This window comes from Nerophis lumbriciformis, linkage group LG10 (assembly GCF_033978685.3).
Source record: "Nerophis lumbriciformis linkage group LG10, RoL_Nlum_v2.1, whole genome shotgun sequence".
Taxonomy (NCBI): domain Eukaryota; kingdom Metazoa; phylum Chordata; class Actinopteri; order Syngnathiformes; family Syngnathidae; genus Nerophis; species Nerophis lumbriciformis.
Window position 1 is genome coordinate 30,748,789 of NC_084557.2, and position 19,587 is coordinate 30,768,375.

Consider the following 19,587-nt stretch of genomic DNA (forward strand, 5'->3'; position numbering starts at 1 on the left):
GCAAAGCATGGGCATGGAAGCTAGAGAGCACGAATAAACGAGACAATCTGGCACAGAACAAAGGGAGGAGTGGGCTTATAAGACACATAAGGGTAATAGGGAACAGGTGGAAACAATCAGGGAACAGGGATGACGTCAGACTGATGACACAAAAGGAAGAGAAAGTGACCTGAAACGAGAGGAGAGTTACTTTTCAAACTAAAACATGCAAATCACAAGACAGAAAACACCAAGACAAGACATCCCTCACTGCGGAGTATTAGAAACATCTGTTGTTCAATGTACAGTGTGTTAAACGTGGAGAATGACAATGATAATAAACTCTAAAACTCAATTGAATACAAATTAATTTCTAGAGGGTTTTTTGTGATAAAAACAGTCTCTGTTTTAATAAACCTTTAAAAAAATAATATTCATATCTTTGTAGGGAAGTAAACTTCTAGGGGTCAAACAATTCCCTACTATACATGTAGTTTGTGTACCATTATCCCATGCATAAACACAAGCATCAAAGAACATCTAATGCCCTAACCAGATCATACTCTTTGATTAGTTCATTGCAGTAGTCGTAAAATGTCTTCATTTGTACTGTTTTTAATCTACAGGGGGAATTTTAGTGACGTGTGAAGATGGCCTACACTCTGAGCTCAGCCACCGACGGCCAGACACGAGGTGTGGGACCGAAGCACTGTGTCACACGGGTGGAGCTTTCTGTCACTGCCGCCAGTCTTCTAGACCGCGACGTTGCCTCCAAGTCAGATCCTTTCTGTGTCCTCTTCCATGAAGTGGATGGAAACTGGGCGGAGGTAAGATAGGGGATGACAGAAATGGGGGAAACAATAGGGGATCGACAGCATTGTATGGAAAACCTTTTGCATTATGAACAAACACATGCATACAGTAAACAACCACCCTCTATGTGAGTGTTTTTCATCTTTCATTTACTTAAAAAAATGTCCACTGCAGAGGACGCTGCTGGCTCTCAGGAGGATGTTTGAAACTGGGCATGGGGGCCAGAAGGCCTTTGTCACATCCTTAATAGATGTTTTAGTTCTGTGCATTACTGTGGCATTATACTTTCTTGCTTTTTCCAGACCCTTATTTTTCTCATCTACCTCAACAAGTAACAATAAGAATAATCTATACCAGGGGTGCTCACACTTTTTCTGCAGGCGAGCTACTTTTCAATTGATCAAGTCGTGGCGATCTACCTCATTCATATATATAATTTATATTTACTTATTTATGAAATATATGTTTTTGTTAACAAGTTAAAGGTGTTTAATGATAATACCAGCATGTTTAACACATATAGTTAATATTGTTAACAAGTTAAAGATGTTTAATGATAATGCAAGCATGTTTAACACATATAGTTAATATTGTTAATAAATTAAAGGTGTTTAATGATAATACAAGAATGTTTAACACATATAGTTAATATTGTTAACAAGTTAAAGGTGTTTAAAGATAATACAAGCATGTTTAACACTTATAGTTAATATTGGTAATAAGTTAAAGGTGTTTAAAGATAATACAAGCATGTTTAACACATATAGTTAATATTGTTAATAAATTAAAGGTGTTTAACGATAATACAAGAATGTTTAACACATATAGTTAATATTGTTAACAAGTTAAAGGTGTTTAAAGATAATACAAGCATGTTTAACACTTATAGTTAATATTGGTAATAAGTTAAAGGTGTTTAAAGATAATACAAGCATGTTTAACACATATAGTTCATATTGTTAACAAGTTAAAGGTGTTTAAAGATAATACAAGCATGTTTAACACATATAGTTAATATTGTTAATAAGTTAAAGGTGTTTAAAGGTAATACAAGCATGTTTAACACATATAGTTAATATTGTTAATAAGTTAAAGGTGTTTAAAGATAATACAAGCATGTTTAACACATATAGTTAATATTGTTAATAAATTAAAGGTGTTTAAAGGTAATAAAAGCATGTTTAACACATATAGTTAATATTGTTAATAAATTAAAGGTGTTTAAAGGTAATACAAGCATGTTTAACACATATAGTTAATATTGTTAACAAGTTAAAGGTGTTTAAAGATAATACAAGCATGTTTAACACATATATTTCATATTGTTAACAAGTTAAAGGTGTTTAAAGATAATACAAGCATGTTTAACACATATATTTCATATTGTTAACAAGTTAAAGGTGTTTAAAGATAATACAAGCATGTTTAACACATATAGTTAATATTGTTAATAAGTTAAAAGTGTTTAAAGATAATACAAGCATGTTTAACACATATAGTTAATATTGTTAATAAGTTAAAAGTGTTTAAAGATAATACAAGCATGTTTAACACATATAGATTCCTTTCTTTCATGAAGACAAGAAAATAAGTTGGTGTATTACCTGATTCTGATGACTTGCATTGATTGGAATCAGACAGTGGTGCTGATAACGTCCGCATTTTCGAATGGAGGAGAAAAAAAGTCCTCCTTTCTGTCCAATACCACATGAAAGTGGTTGGTTTTTGGCATCTTATTTATCCAGCTTCCGTACTCCTTTGTATACACCTTACAAGAAATACATTGTCGGCCAACTCCGTAGCTTGCTAGCTTGTGCACGCCAGTTTTCTGAGACTCTTCTTTTGTTAGCGCAGGCAGGATGAAGCAGCGCTTTTATTGTGCAACTGTGCAGTCGGTCTTTGGAGTTTTGACGACAGGTACGGCGCCAGAGTCTGTTGAAATAAAGTGTTTCTCGCCTTCCTGTCGGTAATTTTAATGATCTGGCAGCAGCCAGCGTCATCTCAGAAGACCCTCGGGTGCCGTGAATGTCAATCAAGTGACGAAAGTGACGTCATAGTGAAGATTTATGATCGCTCATTTTTAGGACTATTTTTTTAATGCCTGGCTGGTGATCGACTGACACACCCTCCACGATCGACCGGTAGCTCGCGATCGACGTAATGAGCACCCCTGATCTATACTTTGATATAGAAACATTGTTTTCACATAAAGAGGAACCACACTTTTGGGGGGAATTGTGCCTATCATTCACAAACATTGTGACAGACATGAAGACGAAAGTGTTTTTTTTTTATTTTGCATTCTAACATGTAAAAATAATTGTGTTCTAGGTGTTTAGCAATGCAGCTAATGAGAGCAATCAACTCCACCTCTAATCACTTTAAAAATGTATTCAAAACCATCAACAATACTTCATTTACGTTCCGTTCCCCGAATAATAACCAAACTGTAGCGACATTGTTATTGTAAGAGCGAACACTGAGGAACTTTTTTTCTAGCGTACTCACATAACGGCGATAGAACACCAATCTGTACTGACTGAAAAACATGAACAATCATATTACAGTATTTGTAAAGTATTAGCCCACATTTAATGTTATGTTTGTACACAGCTATCCAGACAGTGTATGTACTGTAGTTGTAATAACACGTATGACGTACTATGTGTATCATGATCAATATTATAGTGACTCACTTGATGGACAGTTGTTTGTTTGGTCCAGCTGACCGGGGGCGTTTCCAGTTGATTTTGGGAAAGCAATCAATTTATGCTGCGATTAGGTGGCGATTTGTCCAGGGTGTACCCCGCCTACCGCCCAAATGCAGCTGAGATAGGCTCCAGCACTCCAGCGGTAGAAAATGAATGGATGGGCAATCCATTTATGTTAAAAAGCTTGGCTCCAAGCTTCACATTTGCAGAGTCAAAGTCACGCCGACCTCACTTTCTCGGCTTGGGTCTGCTCCAACGTATCAGCCTCTTCTTGTTCGCTTCCATAACCAGCAGTTCATCCTCCGTATATTCAACTTCAAAAAGATTAGATTGTGGATCTTCTTTGTCCAAAAACAGTCGTTTTAGTTGTCTGTTATCAAGTCTGCCATGATTAGAACACACTCGCGTTGGTTTCCGGAATTAGGAACACACTTTTGTTGCCGGAAGTCGGAAATGCGCTGCTATGGAAATGAAAATGAGGAATTAGTTCCAGTAATGCATAAAATGACCAAAATACGGTAAATATTGTACATATTACATATTGTTATGAACGTGTCTGTTACTACTTTAAATATGTATATATTTGCAGCATGTATATAAAACGTTGATGGAGGGTTTTGAAGTTGTTTTAGAGGGATTTGAAGGCTACAACTGTGACTCCCATCTTGCAAGCGTTTTTTAATCATCTGAGTTTGAGTTTGAGTTTGAGTTAATTTCGAACATGCAAGCATACAACATGATACATCACAATTTCCAGTTCCTCTTTTCAACATGTTCGAAAAGGAGTAGGAAGAAGCAGAGTTTATTTAATCCTACCCCTTTTCTTTTACATAACAGATGCTAAAACTTTTGTTCACTTCCTGTTCTCAATTTATTCACAAAATACTCCACAAGTAGTCACAATAAAAATAAATAAATAAATAATAATTGGTGAAATAAGTCATATTTTAATATGGTGAGATTATTTTGAGAATGAAAGAATGGATGGATGAAATAAATTCAGAATGTTTATCATGGTTCTTCTTCTTTGTACTTTGTAAACACTTTAAGTTTGAAGAGTTTCTTGAAGTGGATCATATTAGTACATTGTTTGATGTATTTGCTTGATCCATTCCATAATTTAATTCCACATACAGATATACTGAAGGTCTTAAGTGTTGTACGTGCATACAAAGGTTTTAAATTAAAATGTTCTCTAAGATTATATTTCTCCTCTTTTTTTGAGAAAAATTGTTGTATATTCTTGGGTAGCAGGTTATAGTTTGCTTTGTGTATAATTTTAGCTGTTTGCAAATTCACTATGTCGTGGAATTTCAGTATCTTTGATTCAATAAATAAAGGATTTGTATGTTCTCTATATCCAACATTATGTATTATTCTAACTGATCTTTTTTGTAACACCGTTAGTGAATGAAGTGTACTTTTGTAATTATTTCCCCATGTTTCTACACAATAACTCAGATATGGTAACACTAGCGAGCAGTAGAGAATATGAAGTGATTTTTGGTCTAGAACACGTTTTGCTTTATTCATTATGGATGTGTTTCTTGCTACTTTATGTTGTATATTTTTTTAACTGAGATTTCCAGTTCAATGTATCATCAATCATTACACCTAGAAATTAGGTTTCATTTTTCAATTTCTATTCCGTCTATTTGTATTTGTTTTTGACTTTCTCTTCTACTGTTACCAAATAGCATTATTTTAGTTTTACTGAGATCCAAAGATAGTCTGTTTTTGTCAAACCATCTTTTTAATTTGTTCATTTCTTCTGTTATTTGTATTATCTTCTGTGTGTTCTCTCCTGAACAAAATGCTGTTGTATAATCCGCAAATAATGCTAACTTTAAATATTTTGTAACTTTACAAATGTCAGTAATCTGTGTTCATATCTCTGATAATAATTGTCAACGATAGGCAAAAATCCAAGAAAAGTGCAGTTCCCCTTTAAAACTGTGTAAAAGATCAATTGTTGTTTGAATGATACCAGATTTTTAAGATGATGCTACCTCAGTCTTATCAGTCCTACATATTTTTTCTGATATGAAGACACTAAAACCAAGTTTCCCAGTGGGGAAAAAAACAACATAACAAACACTAACACTCAGGTCGGTGGGGTTGTGGAAGCAGCGCTACTGGAGAAGTGTGTCAGAGTTTATCGCCCAGTGACTAGTGCTTCATGTTCGAGTCCCATCTAGGCTATAAATTATTATTTTTGTTATTGATTTAAGGGGTACCTATTATGCAAAATCAACTTTTCTTACCAATTGGTACCTGTTTTTGTGTATCTATAAAACAAAGCCGTTTGGAATTTGCCCAATTTGTGGCATTTTTCCCATTAGTGACGTCAGTGGATATCTCCATGTATGATAAAGTTTTTTTCCGAAAGAACTTTGCGCGAGTTCATCATTGTAGTCCGACTTTGTAATCATTAAGTTTCTTCTTTTTCTCCATTATCTTGTTGTGAGGCAGAATGGCTCGTACATACACATGCATCATCCGCTGTTGCCATTTCTAATACGAAATGCCGCATAGTTTGAAGTTATATCTGTCAGTAGACTCAATATGAAAACGCTAAAAACTACTACATGGCTGACGGGGAGAAGATGCAGTCAATGGGGAGGCACGTTGATAAGACTGCCCACAAAACGGCGCATCCTGAAGAGATGGTTAGAAAGCGTCTTTAAGATGGTCTGTAAAACATAATCTATGCAGAAAAAATGTTGACCAAAGAACCGCCATTACATGTTATGTAGACCACAAGGAAGTGTTTTAAATCTAGAAAAAAAATCGTAATATGAAAATAAAAATCCCTTATATTTTACCAATTTTCCTGGAAAATGTTCCATATGTTAAATGCAAAAGTTGACAGGTATGGGCCTGATAAAGAGCATGTACTGGAAATGCCCACATTAGTATTTCCCCAACATTCTGACATCACAAATGGCCTACTGTTTAAAAAAATACACAACAAACAAAACACAGCCTTCACAGGCATCTAAAACTGAGTTCAAGCTCACGCCCAAATGCATGAACCTTATGATTTGAAGCTTTTGCATTGTTTAACACAAGTATCCAACATTTGTAAGTCAGAAATGCTTAAAGTTGAGCATTAAAAATATATGTATATTATAAAATATAAAGTACCGTATTTTTCGGAGTACAAGTCGCTCCGGAGTATAAGTCGCTCCGGAGTATAAATCGCACCGGCCGAAAATGCATAATAAATATAATAATAAAAAAACATATATAAGTCGCACTGGAGTATAAGTCGCATTTTGTGGGGAAATGTATTTGATAAAAGCCAACACCAAGAATAGACATTTGAAAGGCAATTTAAAATAAATAAAGAATAGTGAACAACAGGCTGAATAAGTGTACGTTATATGAGGCATAAATAACCAACTGAGAACGTGCCTGGTATGTTAACGTAACATATTATGGTAAGAGTCATTCAAATAACTATAACATATAGAACATGCTATATGTTTACCAAACAATCTGTCACTCCTAATCGCTAAATCCCATGAAATCTTATACGTCTAGTCTCTTACGTGAATGAGCTAAATAATATTATTTGATATTTTACGCTAATGTTTTAATAATTTCACACATAAGTTGCTCCTGAGTATAAGTCGCACCCCTGGCCAAACTATGAAAAAAACTGCGACTTATAGTCCGGAAAAGTACGGTATATTTGTATTATCATTTTGATATTACGTATACCCAAAAAGCCTCACTACAAAACAAATTGTCATGGGGGCACCTTGCACTGGAGCCCTGTAAATCATGCATCTCACTTATTTTGTTGGGCACTTGGATAAAAACTGTTAATATTTAATCATGACATTTTCAAACACTATTACAAACCATCTGAAATTTGGTGAACCATTTCCCGTTTCATTCCTAAATTCTACCTTTTACTGTGGTGTCTATTATACCTAAAAATGTCCAAGTCCAACTCTCAGCACATGTAAACCGAGGGAAGGAAATGCGTCTAATTACATGCAATCAAACTGGGGCTGCAGCTTGCGTGCTTGTGTGTAGGCGATACCTTTAGTAGTAGCTAGCTTGAGGTCAGCGGGACATGTGGCTGTGGTGTGAAATTGCCACTGGTTACTACGGTAACCGATAGGCAAATTTAATAAGCTTAGTGCTGCTGGTTTGTAGGCCAAACCTTTTTTAGGGGGGATGTTACTCACAGCTTTACTGGTTGAGCATACTCATCAATTTTCACATTTTCTAATCTCCCCAGTTAAACCTTTCTAAGATTGTTTTTCTTCATGTTTCCTACCTTCTTGTGTCTTCATCTATATTTGTGCTGTGAGATGGAGGTGTGAGACACTGGTGATAGAGAGAGAGAGAGGGAGGGCATGAGAGCCTAAAAGTGAGAAACCTGAGAAGCTGAAGTGAAGCAGAAACTAACGGTAGAGAGGATTATACATTAATAGGCCAAAGATGGAAGATCAAGCTAACAAGGGAAAACATTGAATGATTGGAAGGAGGCAGCAACATATAACGGAGTATAGTGTTTGTTTATAGGGCTTTGACAAACATAACTGCCATACAGAAAAGTATATTTCTGCTGCTGAAATCATATGGCCCTGTTGAATGAACAAATGATACATTGAAAAACAATATTTTTTCTACTGGGACAATAAAATATAGCTACATCATACAGAGAGGCTTGCAGTTTCTCTTCCTCACTGTGAAGAGGTGGGGGCGTACGTGAGCTAGCAGGTGTTGTGGTTGTTGTTGTCATCTTCCTATGGTGGGGCACAGCTACGGTGGCCGAGAACATCGTTTTTTTAAAAATCTTCTTTAGAATCTTTAAAAAATAAAATGACGTATGTATTGTTGTCTCTCATAAAAACTATGAGAGACAAACGTGCCCGACCGGTAGGAGGCCACGGGAGAGACCCAGGACACGTTGGGAAGACTATCTCTCCCGGCTGGCCTGGGAACGCCTCTGGATCCCCCGGGAGGAGCTGGACGAAGTGGCTGGGGAGAGGGAAGTCTGGGCTTCCCTGCTTAGGCTGCGCCCCCGAGACCCGACCTTGGATAAGCGGAAGAAGATGGATGGATGGATAATAATTATGAACCATAGGCAAAATTCCCAAAAAAGTGCAGTTTCCCTTTAAGATGAGTGGAAAGATCAAATTGAATCAACTATAAAACACAAGACAAAGATATATTGAGCTTGTCTGATGGTGGATAAACAAATAATAAAATGGGTGTAACACTGTATGAGAGTGTTAGTCATCCAACCGACAGGCCAAATAAGATGACGCTAACAGTGTCTGATTACTGTCTGAACTACATTTTGGGGTTGAAGGTACTCATCACTCCATCATTCTTAAAATGGAAACCGATACAATAGACGTTGTGTTGCTTATTGTTGCAGGGTGCAGGTAAACTGTTGTTATCAATCCAATCCTCTAATAAGTGCTGACTAATTAAATAACAATTCCCAGTAGAAAACTGCAGACAGTTAAATACCAATTCAGAGAAGATCGACTTGTGTCTTTTGTTTTTTTACTTAGTTCAATCAATCAATCAATCAATCAATCAATTCCTTTATTGTCATTGTCATAATAACACTTAAGTCATACATGAACAACGAGATTTTGTTTGAGCATTGTCCAGCGGCACAGAAACTGCATTGATGTGCAGGTTGACAATAGTTTACATTTTAGCATTTTATCATTGTCAGGAAGAGCGCGATAAGAGGGATGTGGGGGTGGGAACAGTCAGATGTCTGATGGGTGTTACGTTGATGTTGCAGCAATGCAATGTCCAGAGCACAATTATTGAGGTGGTGAAGAGTGAGGTAATAAGATGGTCCGGGGCAGCAAAGGGGCAGGCTGTTCATTTAACAGTCTCACAGCCTGGGGATACAGACTGTGAGACATTCTGGTGGTCCTGGCGCGAATCGATCTATACCTCCTTCCAGAGGGTAGCAGGTTGAAGAGGTCATGTGCTGGGTGGTATCTGTCCTTCAGGATGTTGTGTACTCGCTTTAGGCAGCGAGTTGTGTACATGGCACTCATCTCTGGGAGTATCGTCCTTGTAATTTTCCCTGCCGCTTTAACCAGTCACTGGAGGGCCTGTTGGTTCGCTTTAGTGCAGCTAGCAAACCACACTAAAAATCCGTAAGTGAGGACACTGCTGATGGCACAGTTGTAAAAGTTGACCATTGATTTCTGCGGAATGTTTGCGCATTTTAGTTTCCTCAAAAAAAAAAGAACTAAGGGAACTTTTTAAAAAGTATGGACTATTGACAAAAAGTATTTGTTCAACTATGAAAAATAATACTTAACTGTTACTTGTCATATTGAACAGAATAATGCTGTCATGAGAAGTTCCCAAAGTGTCGTTCCGTTTCCTATCACTGACCATGTTTTTCTTATCTCCACCACAATCTATTCTATTCACAATCTATAATGAACGCCCAAGTAGTGCACTCACACATTTTTGTTTCAATTGCTTCAAAACAAAATTAATACAATTTCATACAAACCACCAAATTGACAACATAATACACAGTCTGATATAATGTGTTATATTGTGTACTGTATATTCTGGAGGCAATCTAACTGGGTTCTACAATGTGCCCTTTAAATGACCTCAGATCAGTCTCGGAAGATTTTCCTTTAAAAGTACGTGATCGCCATTACCGATTATTGCCATTAAATGCCGAATACAAAACACTGTATTTTATTTTAGTCGGCTGACAATCAGCGAGCAGCTAATTACTTGTCTCCATACACAGTGTGGAGATGCTCCCTTAAGCCAATAATAATTATCTAAACTGCTGGCCCCACTATGGATTGGACTCTCACACTATTAACTAGATCAGTGGTTCTTAACCTGGGTTCGATCGAACCCTAGGGGTTCGGTGAGTTGGGCTCAGGGGTTCGGCGGAAGTCAAGACACACCCGACTCATCATGTAAATAAAAACTTCTCCCTATCGGCGTATTACGGATGCGGCAACAGCAGCAGTCACACTGATTTGCAGGTGTGTAATTTGTTGTGAGTTCATGCACTGTGTTGGTTTTGTTCTTTGAACAAGGTGATGTTCATGCACGGTTCATTTTGTGCACCAGTAATAAAACATGGTAACACTTTAGTATGGGGAACATATTCACCATTAATTAGTTGCTTATTAACATGCAAATTAGTAAAATATTGGCTCTTAACTCGTCATTATTAAGTACTTATTAATGCCTTATTCGGCATGGCCTTATTATAACCCTAACCCTGGCCCTAACCCTCTAACCCTAACCCTAACCAAATAACTCTAAATTAAGTCTTTGTTACTTAGAATATGTTCCCCATTCTAAAGTGTTACCAAAAACACATAACTTTGTCTTGAATTTGAAAAAAAACAACATTTTATTTTTCACTAAAGAAGGGTTCGATGAATGCGCATATGAAACTGGTGGGGTTCGGTACCTCCAACAAGGTTAAGAACAACTGAACTAGATCCACTCGTCATCCATTGCACCGGTCGCCCGGGGGGGGTCCCCATATCTGCAGTCTCCTCCAAGGTTCCTCAGTGTATCCCATTGGGTTGAGTTTTTTCTTGCCCTGATGTGGGATCTGAGCAGAGGATGTCGTTGTGGCTTGTGCAGCCCTTTGAGACACTCGTGATTAAGGGCTATATAAATAAACTCTGATTGATTGATTGATTGAAACGGCATTTCTTAGTATTGTAGCTATTATTTTTAAAAGGAGGACAAGGCTAAACATTTTACACACCAAGGGCCAGGATCAGGCATGCTAATAGATAAGCTAACCGCTAAGCTAGCTTGAAACAATATAAGAAATAAGTGCTTAGTAAAGTTGAATAAGTGTCGATAGAACAATGTTACAACAGAAAGTAAGCATTTATTTACAGGAAATGCACACATAGATTAATAAGAGTCTAGACTGAGAGACTATAACAGATATTACCGTAACTGTTGGTGTGTTAGCGTGCATTCAGTACACCACACGTAAGAGGAGACCAAATCGATCCATGAATTGGTGGTGTCGGTACCATGGGTAGTATCAGTATATGATCGATACTAGAGTGACACAGGAAGACTTTGAAGGCAAAGACAAAGGATTTTAATTATTAGTTTTAGCTTTTGCTTTTGTTTAGTTACTGTGTACTATTGACTGTGTTTTGATCAGACAATTGTATTAATAAAAGAGAATACTAGTTTAAATATTGTGTTGATATTGTTAAACTGTCAATAGCACTCACCATAAATAAATTGAAACATTTTGAGTTAATACATGTGATTGGTATCAGTATTGGTATCAACAGATCTCACTCATGGATGATTAGTATCGGTATTGTCAGCAAAAAACCCTGATCAAAACATGGATTTCAAAGGGTTTAAAGTGAAAAAAAAAATGTTTCTCATCTCTTTGTGTTTCAGCTTGGCCGGACTGAAACAGCTGTTAATAACCTGAACCCAGTTTTTGGAGTGAAGTTCCAGGTGGACTACCACTTTGAAGAGGTCCAGAAGCTTCGCTTTGCCTTGTTTGATGAAGACAAGTGTGCCACACAACTCTACGAACACGATTTCTTGGGAGAATACATTTGCACGCTTGGAGTGGTATGGAATCGTTTTTATTTTTTCCTAAATGTCTTACATATAATTATTTCATATACCATTATGTAATTGTACTTGTGGTGAGCTGTTTGTTTTGGACCCCCATGTAGATGTGAGTCGGTAGATGACTGCACAGATTATTCGACCGAGGATTCAAGTGAAACAAAAACAGCAAAGAACACAACAAAGTTATTTGAATTATTGACCAAAAAGAAGTAACATATTACAAACCCCGTTTCCATATGAGTTGGGAAATTGTTTTAGATGTAAATATAAACGGAATACAATGATTTGCAAATCCTTTTCAACCCATATTCAATTGAATGCACTCCAAAGACAACATATTTGATGTTCAAACTCATAAACTTTTTTTTTTTTTTCAAATAATAATTAACTTAGAATTTCATGGCTGCAACACGTGCCAAAGTAGTTGGGAAAGGGCACGTTCACCACTGTGTTACATCACCTTTTCTTTTAACAACACTCAATAAACGCTTGAGAACTGAGGAGACACATTTTTGAAGCTTCTCAGGTGGAATTCTTTCCCATTCTTGCTTGATGTACAGCTTAAGTTGTTCAACAGTCCGGGGGTCTCCGTTGTGGTATTTTAGGCTTCATAATGCGCCACACATTTTCAATGGGAGACAGGTCTGGACTACAGGCAGGCCAGACTAGTACCCACACTCTTTTACTATGAAGCCACATTGATGTAACACGTGGCTTGGCATTGTCTTGCTGAAATAAGCAGGGGCGTCCATGGTAACGTTGCTTGGATGGCAACATATGTTGCTCCAAAACCTGTTTGTACCTTTCAGCATTAATGGCGCCTTCACAGATGTGTAAGTTACCCATGTCTTGGGCACTAATACACCTCCATACCATCACAGATGCTGGCTTTTCAACTTTGCGCCTATAACAATCCGGATGGTTCTTTTCCTCTTTGGTCCGTAGGACACGACGTCCACAGTTTCCAAAAACAATTTGAAATGTGGACTCGTCAGACCTCAGAACACTTTTCCACTTTGTATCAGTCCATCTTTTGAGCTCAGGCCCAGCGAAGCCAATGCCGTTTCTGGGTGTTGTTGATAAACGGTTTTCGCCTTGCATAGGAGAGTTTTAACTTGCACTTACAGATGTAGCGACCAACTGTAGTTACTGACAGTGGGTTTCTGAAGTGGTCCTGAGCCCATGTGGTGATATCCTTTACACACTGATGTCGCTTGTTGATGCAGTTCAGCCTGAGGGATCGAAGGTCACGGGCTTAGCTGCTTACGTGCAGTGATATCTCCAGATTCTGTGAACCCTTTGATGATATTACGGACCGTAGATGGTGAAATCCCTAAATTCCTTGCAATAGCTGGTTGAGAAAGGTTTTTCTTAAACTTTTGAACAATTTGCTCACGCATTTGTTGACAAAGTGGTGACCCTCGCCCCATCCTTGTTTGTGAATGACTGAGCATTTCATGGAATCTACTTTTATACTCAATCATGGCACCCACCTGTTCCCAATTTGCCTGTTCACCTGTGGGATGTTCCAAATAAGTGTTTGATGAGCATTCCTCAACTTTATCAGTATTTATTGCCACCTTTCCCAACTTCTTTGTCACGTGTTGCTGGCATCAAATTCTAAAGTTAATGATTATTTGCAAAAAAAAAAGTTTATCAGTTTGAACATCAAATATATTCTCTTTGTAGCATATTCAACTGAATATGGGTTGAAAAGGATTTGCAAATCATTGTATTCCGTTTATATTTACATCTAACACAATTTCCCAACTCATATGGAAACGGGGTTTGTAAATACATAACACAAGGTGTCAGTAAATGCTAAGAAAAAGTTCAGAAATACTACAAATACTTTTTTAAAAAACCAAGAAAATATAATAAACTGTGTCCACAAGTGGAGCAAGGCATAAGACCGTCAAAACTAAGAAAGCGAACAGAGGAAGAAAAGGCCAGAAAAGAACATATGAATGAAAAACAGCCAACAACTGTAAACCAAGAGAGTATACAAATGTGCATAGTGTAAAAGCTGTGATGAGAAATGGGGAAATGCTGAAGTCTTGGCACAGAGAAGAAGGAAAGCAATCTGGCATCCACTGGTGTGGGTGCTGGACTTTTAAAAGGCACTAATTGCTATTTGCGTTCACCCGCCTTGCCGCTCTGCTGCCAGCCCCACACCAACCAACCTGAAAGTAACAAAGAACACGGAACCAGCAGGGCAGAAACAGTAAGTAACAAAATAAACTAAATGAACGGAAATATGGACCATAAAAATGTAAAATAAAAATGTACAGATTCTGGAGGAAAAAAGAGTGAGGGAAGTCCTCTATGTCAAGGTTGAAAAACCATCCCTCAACAGAGGAGGTCTCCCACATTCAACACTGTCCTTTCAACCATTCCTAAAATACTCTGCAATTTAGCCTCCAACAAATAACAGGAGTTAGAAAGGTGACCAGAATGCCATTTGTTTACAACTGAATGGAATGCTGACGTGGTTGATTCCGACTATTTTGTACTGGTCCACAGCAATTGTTCTGCCACACAATACCTCAATGCTCACGAGAGGAAATTACACTTCAACGACTGTCGTTGGCTTTGACAGTTAGGACTCCTCATTTGCATCAAAACAGTTTTTTCTCCTCACTACGACAGGGCGAAACCATCCTTGCCCAAGCACACCTTCCTGGTTTTTGAGTATAGATATTTGGGGTTTTGGCACCAGCCGCTAAACTAGGTATGACCAATCTAAGTCTATTAGCACGAACTGATGAAGCCTACTCGGATGAGCGGTGAAACGTCTTCCAAGACAAAGAAAACAGTCCAGTTGCGATCGATTGAATGCCCTTTGATTGATTGATTGAGACTTTTATTAGTAGGTTGCACAGTGAAGTACATATTCCGTACAATTGACCACTAAATGGTAACACCCGAATACGTTTTTCAACTTGTTTAAGTCGGGGTCCACTTAAATTGATTCATGATACAGATATATACTATCAGATATATACTATCATCATAATACAGTCATCACACAAGATAATCACATTGAATTATTTACATTATTTACAATCCAGGGTGTGGAGGGGGGGGGGGGGGGGTTAGGTTTGGTTGTTATCATCAGTCATCAACAATTGAGAACAGAGAAATGGATATCGGAACAGTGTAGGTCTGACTTTGTAGGATATGGACAGCAAGTAGTGGGCAGAGAGAGAGAGAGAGAGAGAGAGAGAGAGAGAGAGAGAGAGAGAGAGAGAGAGAGAGAGAGAGAGAGAGAGATCAGAAGGCATAAGAAATGTATCTGCATTTAATTGTTTACATTTGATTATTAACAATCCGGGGAGGGTGTTAGTTTAGGGTTGTAGCTGCCTGGAGGTGAACTTTTATTGCGGTTTTGAAGGAGGATAGAGATGCACCTTCTTTTATACCTGTTGGGAGCGCATTCCACATTGATGTGGCATAGAAAGAGAATGAGTTAAGACCTTTGTTAGTTCGGAATCTGGGTTTAACGTGGTTAGTGGAGCTCCCCCTGGTGTTGTGGTTATGGCGGTCATTTACGTTAAGGAAGTTGTTTGACATGTACTTCGGTATCAGGGAGGTGTAGCGGATTTTATAGACTAGGCTCAGTGCAAGTTGTTTTACTCTGTCCTCCACCCTGAGCCAGCCCACTTTGGAGAAGTGGGTAGGAGTGAGGTGGGATCTGGGGTGGCGGTCTAGAAGTAATCTGACTAGCTTGTTCTGGGATATTTGGAGTCTAGATTTGAGGGTTTTGGAGCTGCTAGGGTACCAGGAGGTGCATGCGTAATCGAACAAGGGTTGAACGAGAGTTCCCGCCAGAATCCTCATGGTGCTTTTGTTGACCAGAGAGGAGATTCAGAGAGGCTATCTATTTTCGGTCGGGTTACTAGAAATTATTGTACAGTTTCATGGTTCTTACCACACTCTCTATCAAAGTAAAGCCTGTCTGGTTTATCTTTTTTCTTTTTTCACTAGATTGTGTCCAATAAGAAACTTCACAGACCATTGGTCTTGGCTAACGGGAAACCAGCTGGCAAAGGATCCATCACAGTATGAACCTGTCCTTTCTTTTCAATGTACTTTTACCATCCCCTTGGAAATGAAGATGATGTGCTGTTATGTTATTCATTGCCAGTACGGCTTCTGCTTACAGTATGCTGTTCTGTCATGTTTTGATAGATAACAGCCCAGGAGCTGTCTGACAACAGAATCATCACTTTGACCCTGAGTGGGCGGAAACTGGACAAGAAGGTACAGTAGGTGGTTTTGCTCTATCCAATGCAAACATGTTCATATTTGGAGTGTAATAGGACACATAGTAGTTGAGTGCACATGCAGTTAGTCAATGTTGTCATACAGGCAATTCCTTCATAATCTTACATCGACATTGAAGGTTTTTTTCATGGGTGAGAAGCAACACATGGACTGGAATTTGAAATGTTGCAGATGTGGACAGTAGAGTACCTCGGCTTACGAGTTTAATTGGTTCATACTGCAGGCCAAAGTGGACCAAATCGGATTTTTTTGTGGCGTCAACGTCACTTGCATGCGCAGTACGATAAAATGAAACAAAGGAAGTTGACCGGATTCCGTAAATGAACAAAGATAAAAGTAAAATAAAAGTTGCCACTTTTAATAAATGAGTGTTTTTCAAGTGAAAATGAACAAAAGTGATATAATGTATGAATGGATATATGTAGTGTAATATATTTGGGAGGGTTGTAATATTCTAATGGCTGATAAATACAGGCAACATGGACATCAGCTTGGCCGTACCTTAGCTTTTTATTTTTCAACTCATTTACGTAAATAACTTAGAAAATGTAAGCAAATACGCCAGAATATACATGTCCTGGTCCTTCAACAATCACTGACTTTAATTTTTCGAATTAGTGATTGTATTACAAAAAAAAAAAAAGGGATTACTCCCTATATGTGTACATGCATGTATGTATATATATGTATGTATATATTTATATATATGTATGTGTGGGTATATATATATATATATATATATATATATATATATATATATATATATATGTATCTGTTTATATTTTATTTTATTTCTGATTAGTGTTATTATTAATGTATTATTATTTATTTTTATTTTATTTTTTATTTTTTTTCTTTGTTTATTTAATTGATGTATTTGTAGATATCACTTTGTTTTTTTGTTGTTTCTTTCTTTTTTGGGCTGGGGTGGGTGGTATGGGTGGGATACAAACAAAAATATTTTGACATTTAGGGCAGACAATAGATATATGATTTATGTGAATATGATGTAATGGATAGGAATGTCTGATGTTGGATGTCAATAAAAAAAAAATGAAAAAAAATAAATATATATATATATATATATATATATATATATATATATATATATATATATATATGTGTGTATGCATGTGTATATGTATATATATTTATATATATATATATATATATATATATATATATATATATATATATATATATATATATATATATATATATATCGAGAGGAGCCAGATGAGGTGGTTCGGGCAACTGCTCAGGATGCCACCCGAACGCCTCCCTGGGGAGGTGTTTGGGGCACGTCCGACCGACAGGAGGCCAAGGGGAAGACCCAGGACACGTTGGGAAGACTATGTCTCCCGGCTGGTCTGGGAACGCCTCGGGATCTCCCGGGAGGAGCTGGACGAAGTGGCTGGGGGGAGGGAAGTCTGGGCTTCTCTGCTTAGGCTGCTGCCCCCGCGACCCGACCTTAGGATAAGCAGAAGAAAATGGATGGATGACTAATTGACTAGTGATGCATGGAAAATGCTCACCCTCCTTATTTTGCTCACTTAGGAGACGTGATCCTCTGTGCACCAGTTTAGTAGATCAGCTTTGCGTGTGCTATCAAGTTTGCACCTTTAGTAGATCAGGCCCATAGTGTGCAAGCACTGTAACTAGTTTTTTGAGCCAGTCTTGCGTTTTTGGATCACAATGATGTTTTTAACTAACTTATGGGAGGATGTTGTCAACCACACACTGTCATGACACAGGAGGTAATAAAAACAGTCACCTAAAAAGTTAAGAACTAGAAATTGTAACACCAACAGAATTGTGAACACTGAGAAAAGTTGTGTTTTTTTGACAGACCGATCGTGGTCAGAGTGGCAAGCAGCAAGTGGATGACATCGAATCATTTTGATTGGGCAATTTGTGCCGTGGAATCATTTCGATTCTCCTTTTTCTTTCAATAAAATGTATTCCACTAATATTTCACCCGTTCTCGACAAGCTTCACAAATGGTTCTTGGATGGACTTAAGCAATTGAGGAAGTGTGCTGTTAAAGTGCATCATTCTAAAAAAAAAAATACACGTATCAGCATTCACACAGTACATTTGTGAAGCATATAAAAACATGGATTCACTATTTGCATGTTGGTTGCAATGGTGTGTTTTGACTAGTGCTTCAGTCTTGAAGACTTTTGCTATGAAACTGTTGCAAGTTTGATTCCCTCTCTGGACCAAAATATAACCATTTTGACATTGTATTATAGAAATATCAGTCCACGCCCTGAGCACTATTGTGATTTCCTAGCTGAGAGCAAACATGTGTGCCTTTTATAATATTGTACCTGCTACAAAAGCGGGTAGAACTGTTGAGTGAAAACAGTAACAAAATTGAAAAATGTATATTCCTTCATAAATGGACATCAGCAGCTTTTGCCTTTGTTCTTTGCAGGACTTCTTTGGGAAGTCAGACCCCTATCTGGAGTTTCACAAACAAGGAGAAGATGATAAATGGATGTTGGTACATAGGACAGAGGTGACTCGTGGTTACATTCTGGAAACTTCTCAAAACATTTATTTCATTGTTGTAACTTTTTGTCAATATACCTACTTAGATACTATTGTAGGAAATGTCACACAGCAGAAATGATCCAATATTCTGGTATGATTTCATTCATTATCAGCTGTTTGTCTGCTCCCAGGTCATAAAGAACACCTTAGATCCTTCTTGGAAATCCTTTACAGTGCCTCTTGTTTCTCTCTGTAATGGAGATGTGGACAGAAACATCAAGGTTAGTTTCATGTCTCACAAAGTCATGTGGAGTTCTTCATTGAACGCTTATCTCAAAAATGTTATCTTACATCACATTTATTTACAATTACTATGAAGAAATGGACTTGACAAACGTTTAATTAAACTGCTTGCAGCTGCAATTGCAATTATGTATGTAAGTTACATTTATTTAAAAAATGTAACATTTTCAGTTGACAACCAATTTGTTTACAGCACCAAATTGATTGAACTATTTTAATTATTTTTGTTTTGTTTTGTAAATACTTGCTGAAATGCAAACATGTGGGACATACCAGTAGATTAATTGTGTTTTGTTGCATTCCACAATGCACAACAACAACAACAGCACATCATAACAACTTTTAAAGAGGACGCTAATATCAACATACATGTGTGTTCTAC

At 37.5% G+C, this 19,587-nt stretch overlaps 1 protein-coding gene across 2 annotated transcripts in view; it reads left to right on the forward strand.

The window, feature by feature from the left end:
* Window positions 1-19,587, forward strand: part of cpne2 (copine II) — a 103,879-nt gene that overhangs the window by 13,853 nt on the left and 70,439 nt on the right. The window contains exons 2-7 of one of the 2 annotated variants that reach the window (XM_061969852.2): window positions 606-806; window positions 11,934-12,113; window positions 16,104-16,178; window positions 16,308-16,379; window positions 18,844-18,927; window positions 19,094-19,183. In XM_061969852.2, the coding sequence (XP_061825836.1) occupies window positions 630-806; window positions 11,934-12,113; window positions 16,104-16,178; window positions 16,308-16,379; window positions 18,844-18,927; window positions 19,094-19,183 (678 nt within the window). In that variant the 5' untranslated portion in view covers window positions 606-629. The remainder of the gene's footprint in view (window positions 1-605; window positions 807-11,933; window positions 12,114-16,103; window positions 16,179-16,307; window positions 16,380-18,843; window positions 18,928-19,093; window positions 19,184-19,587) is intronic. The other variant, XM_061969853.2, reaches the window with a different exon arrangement.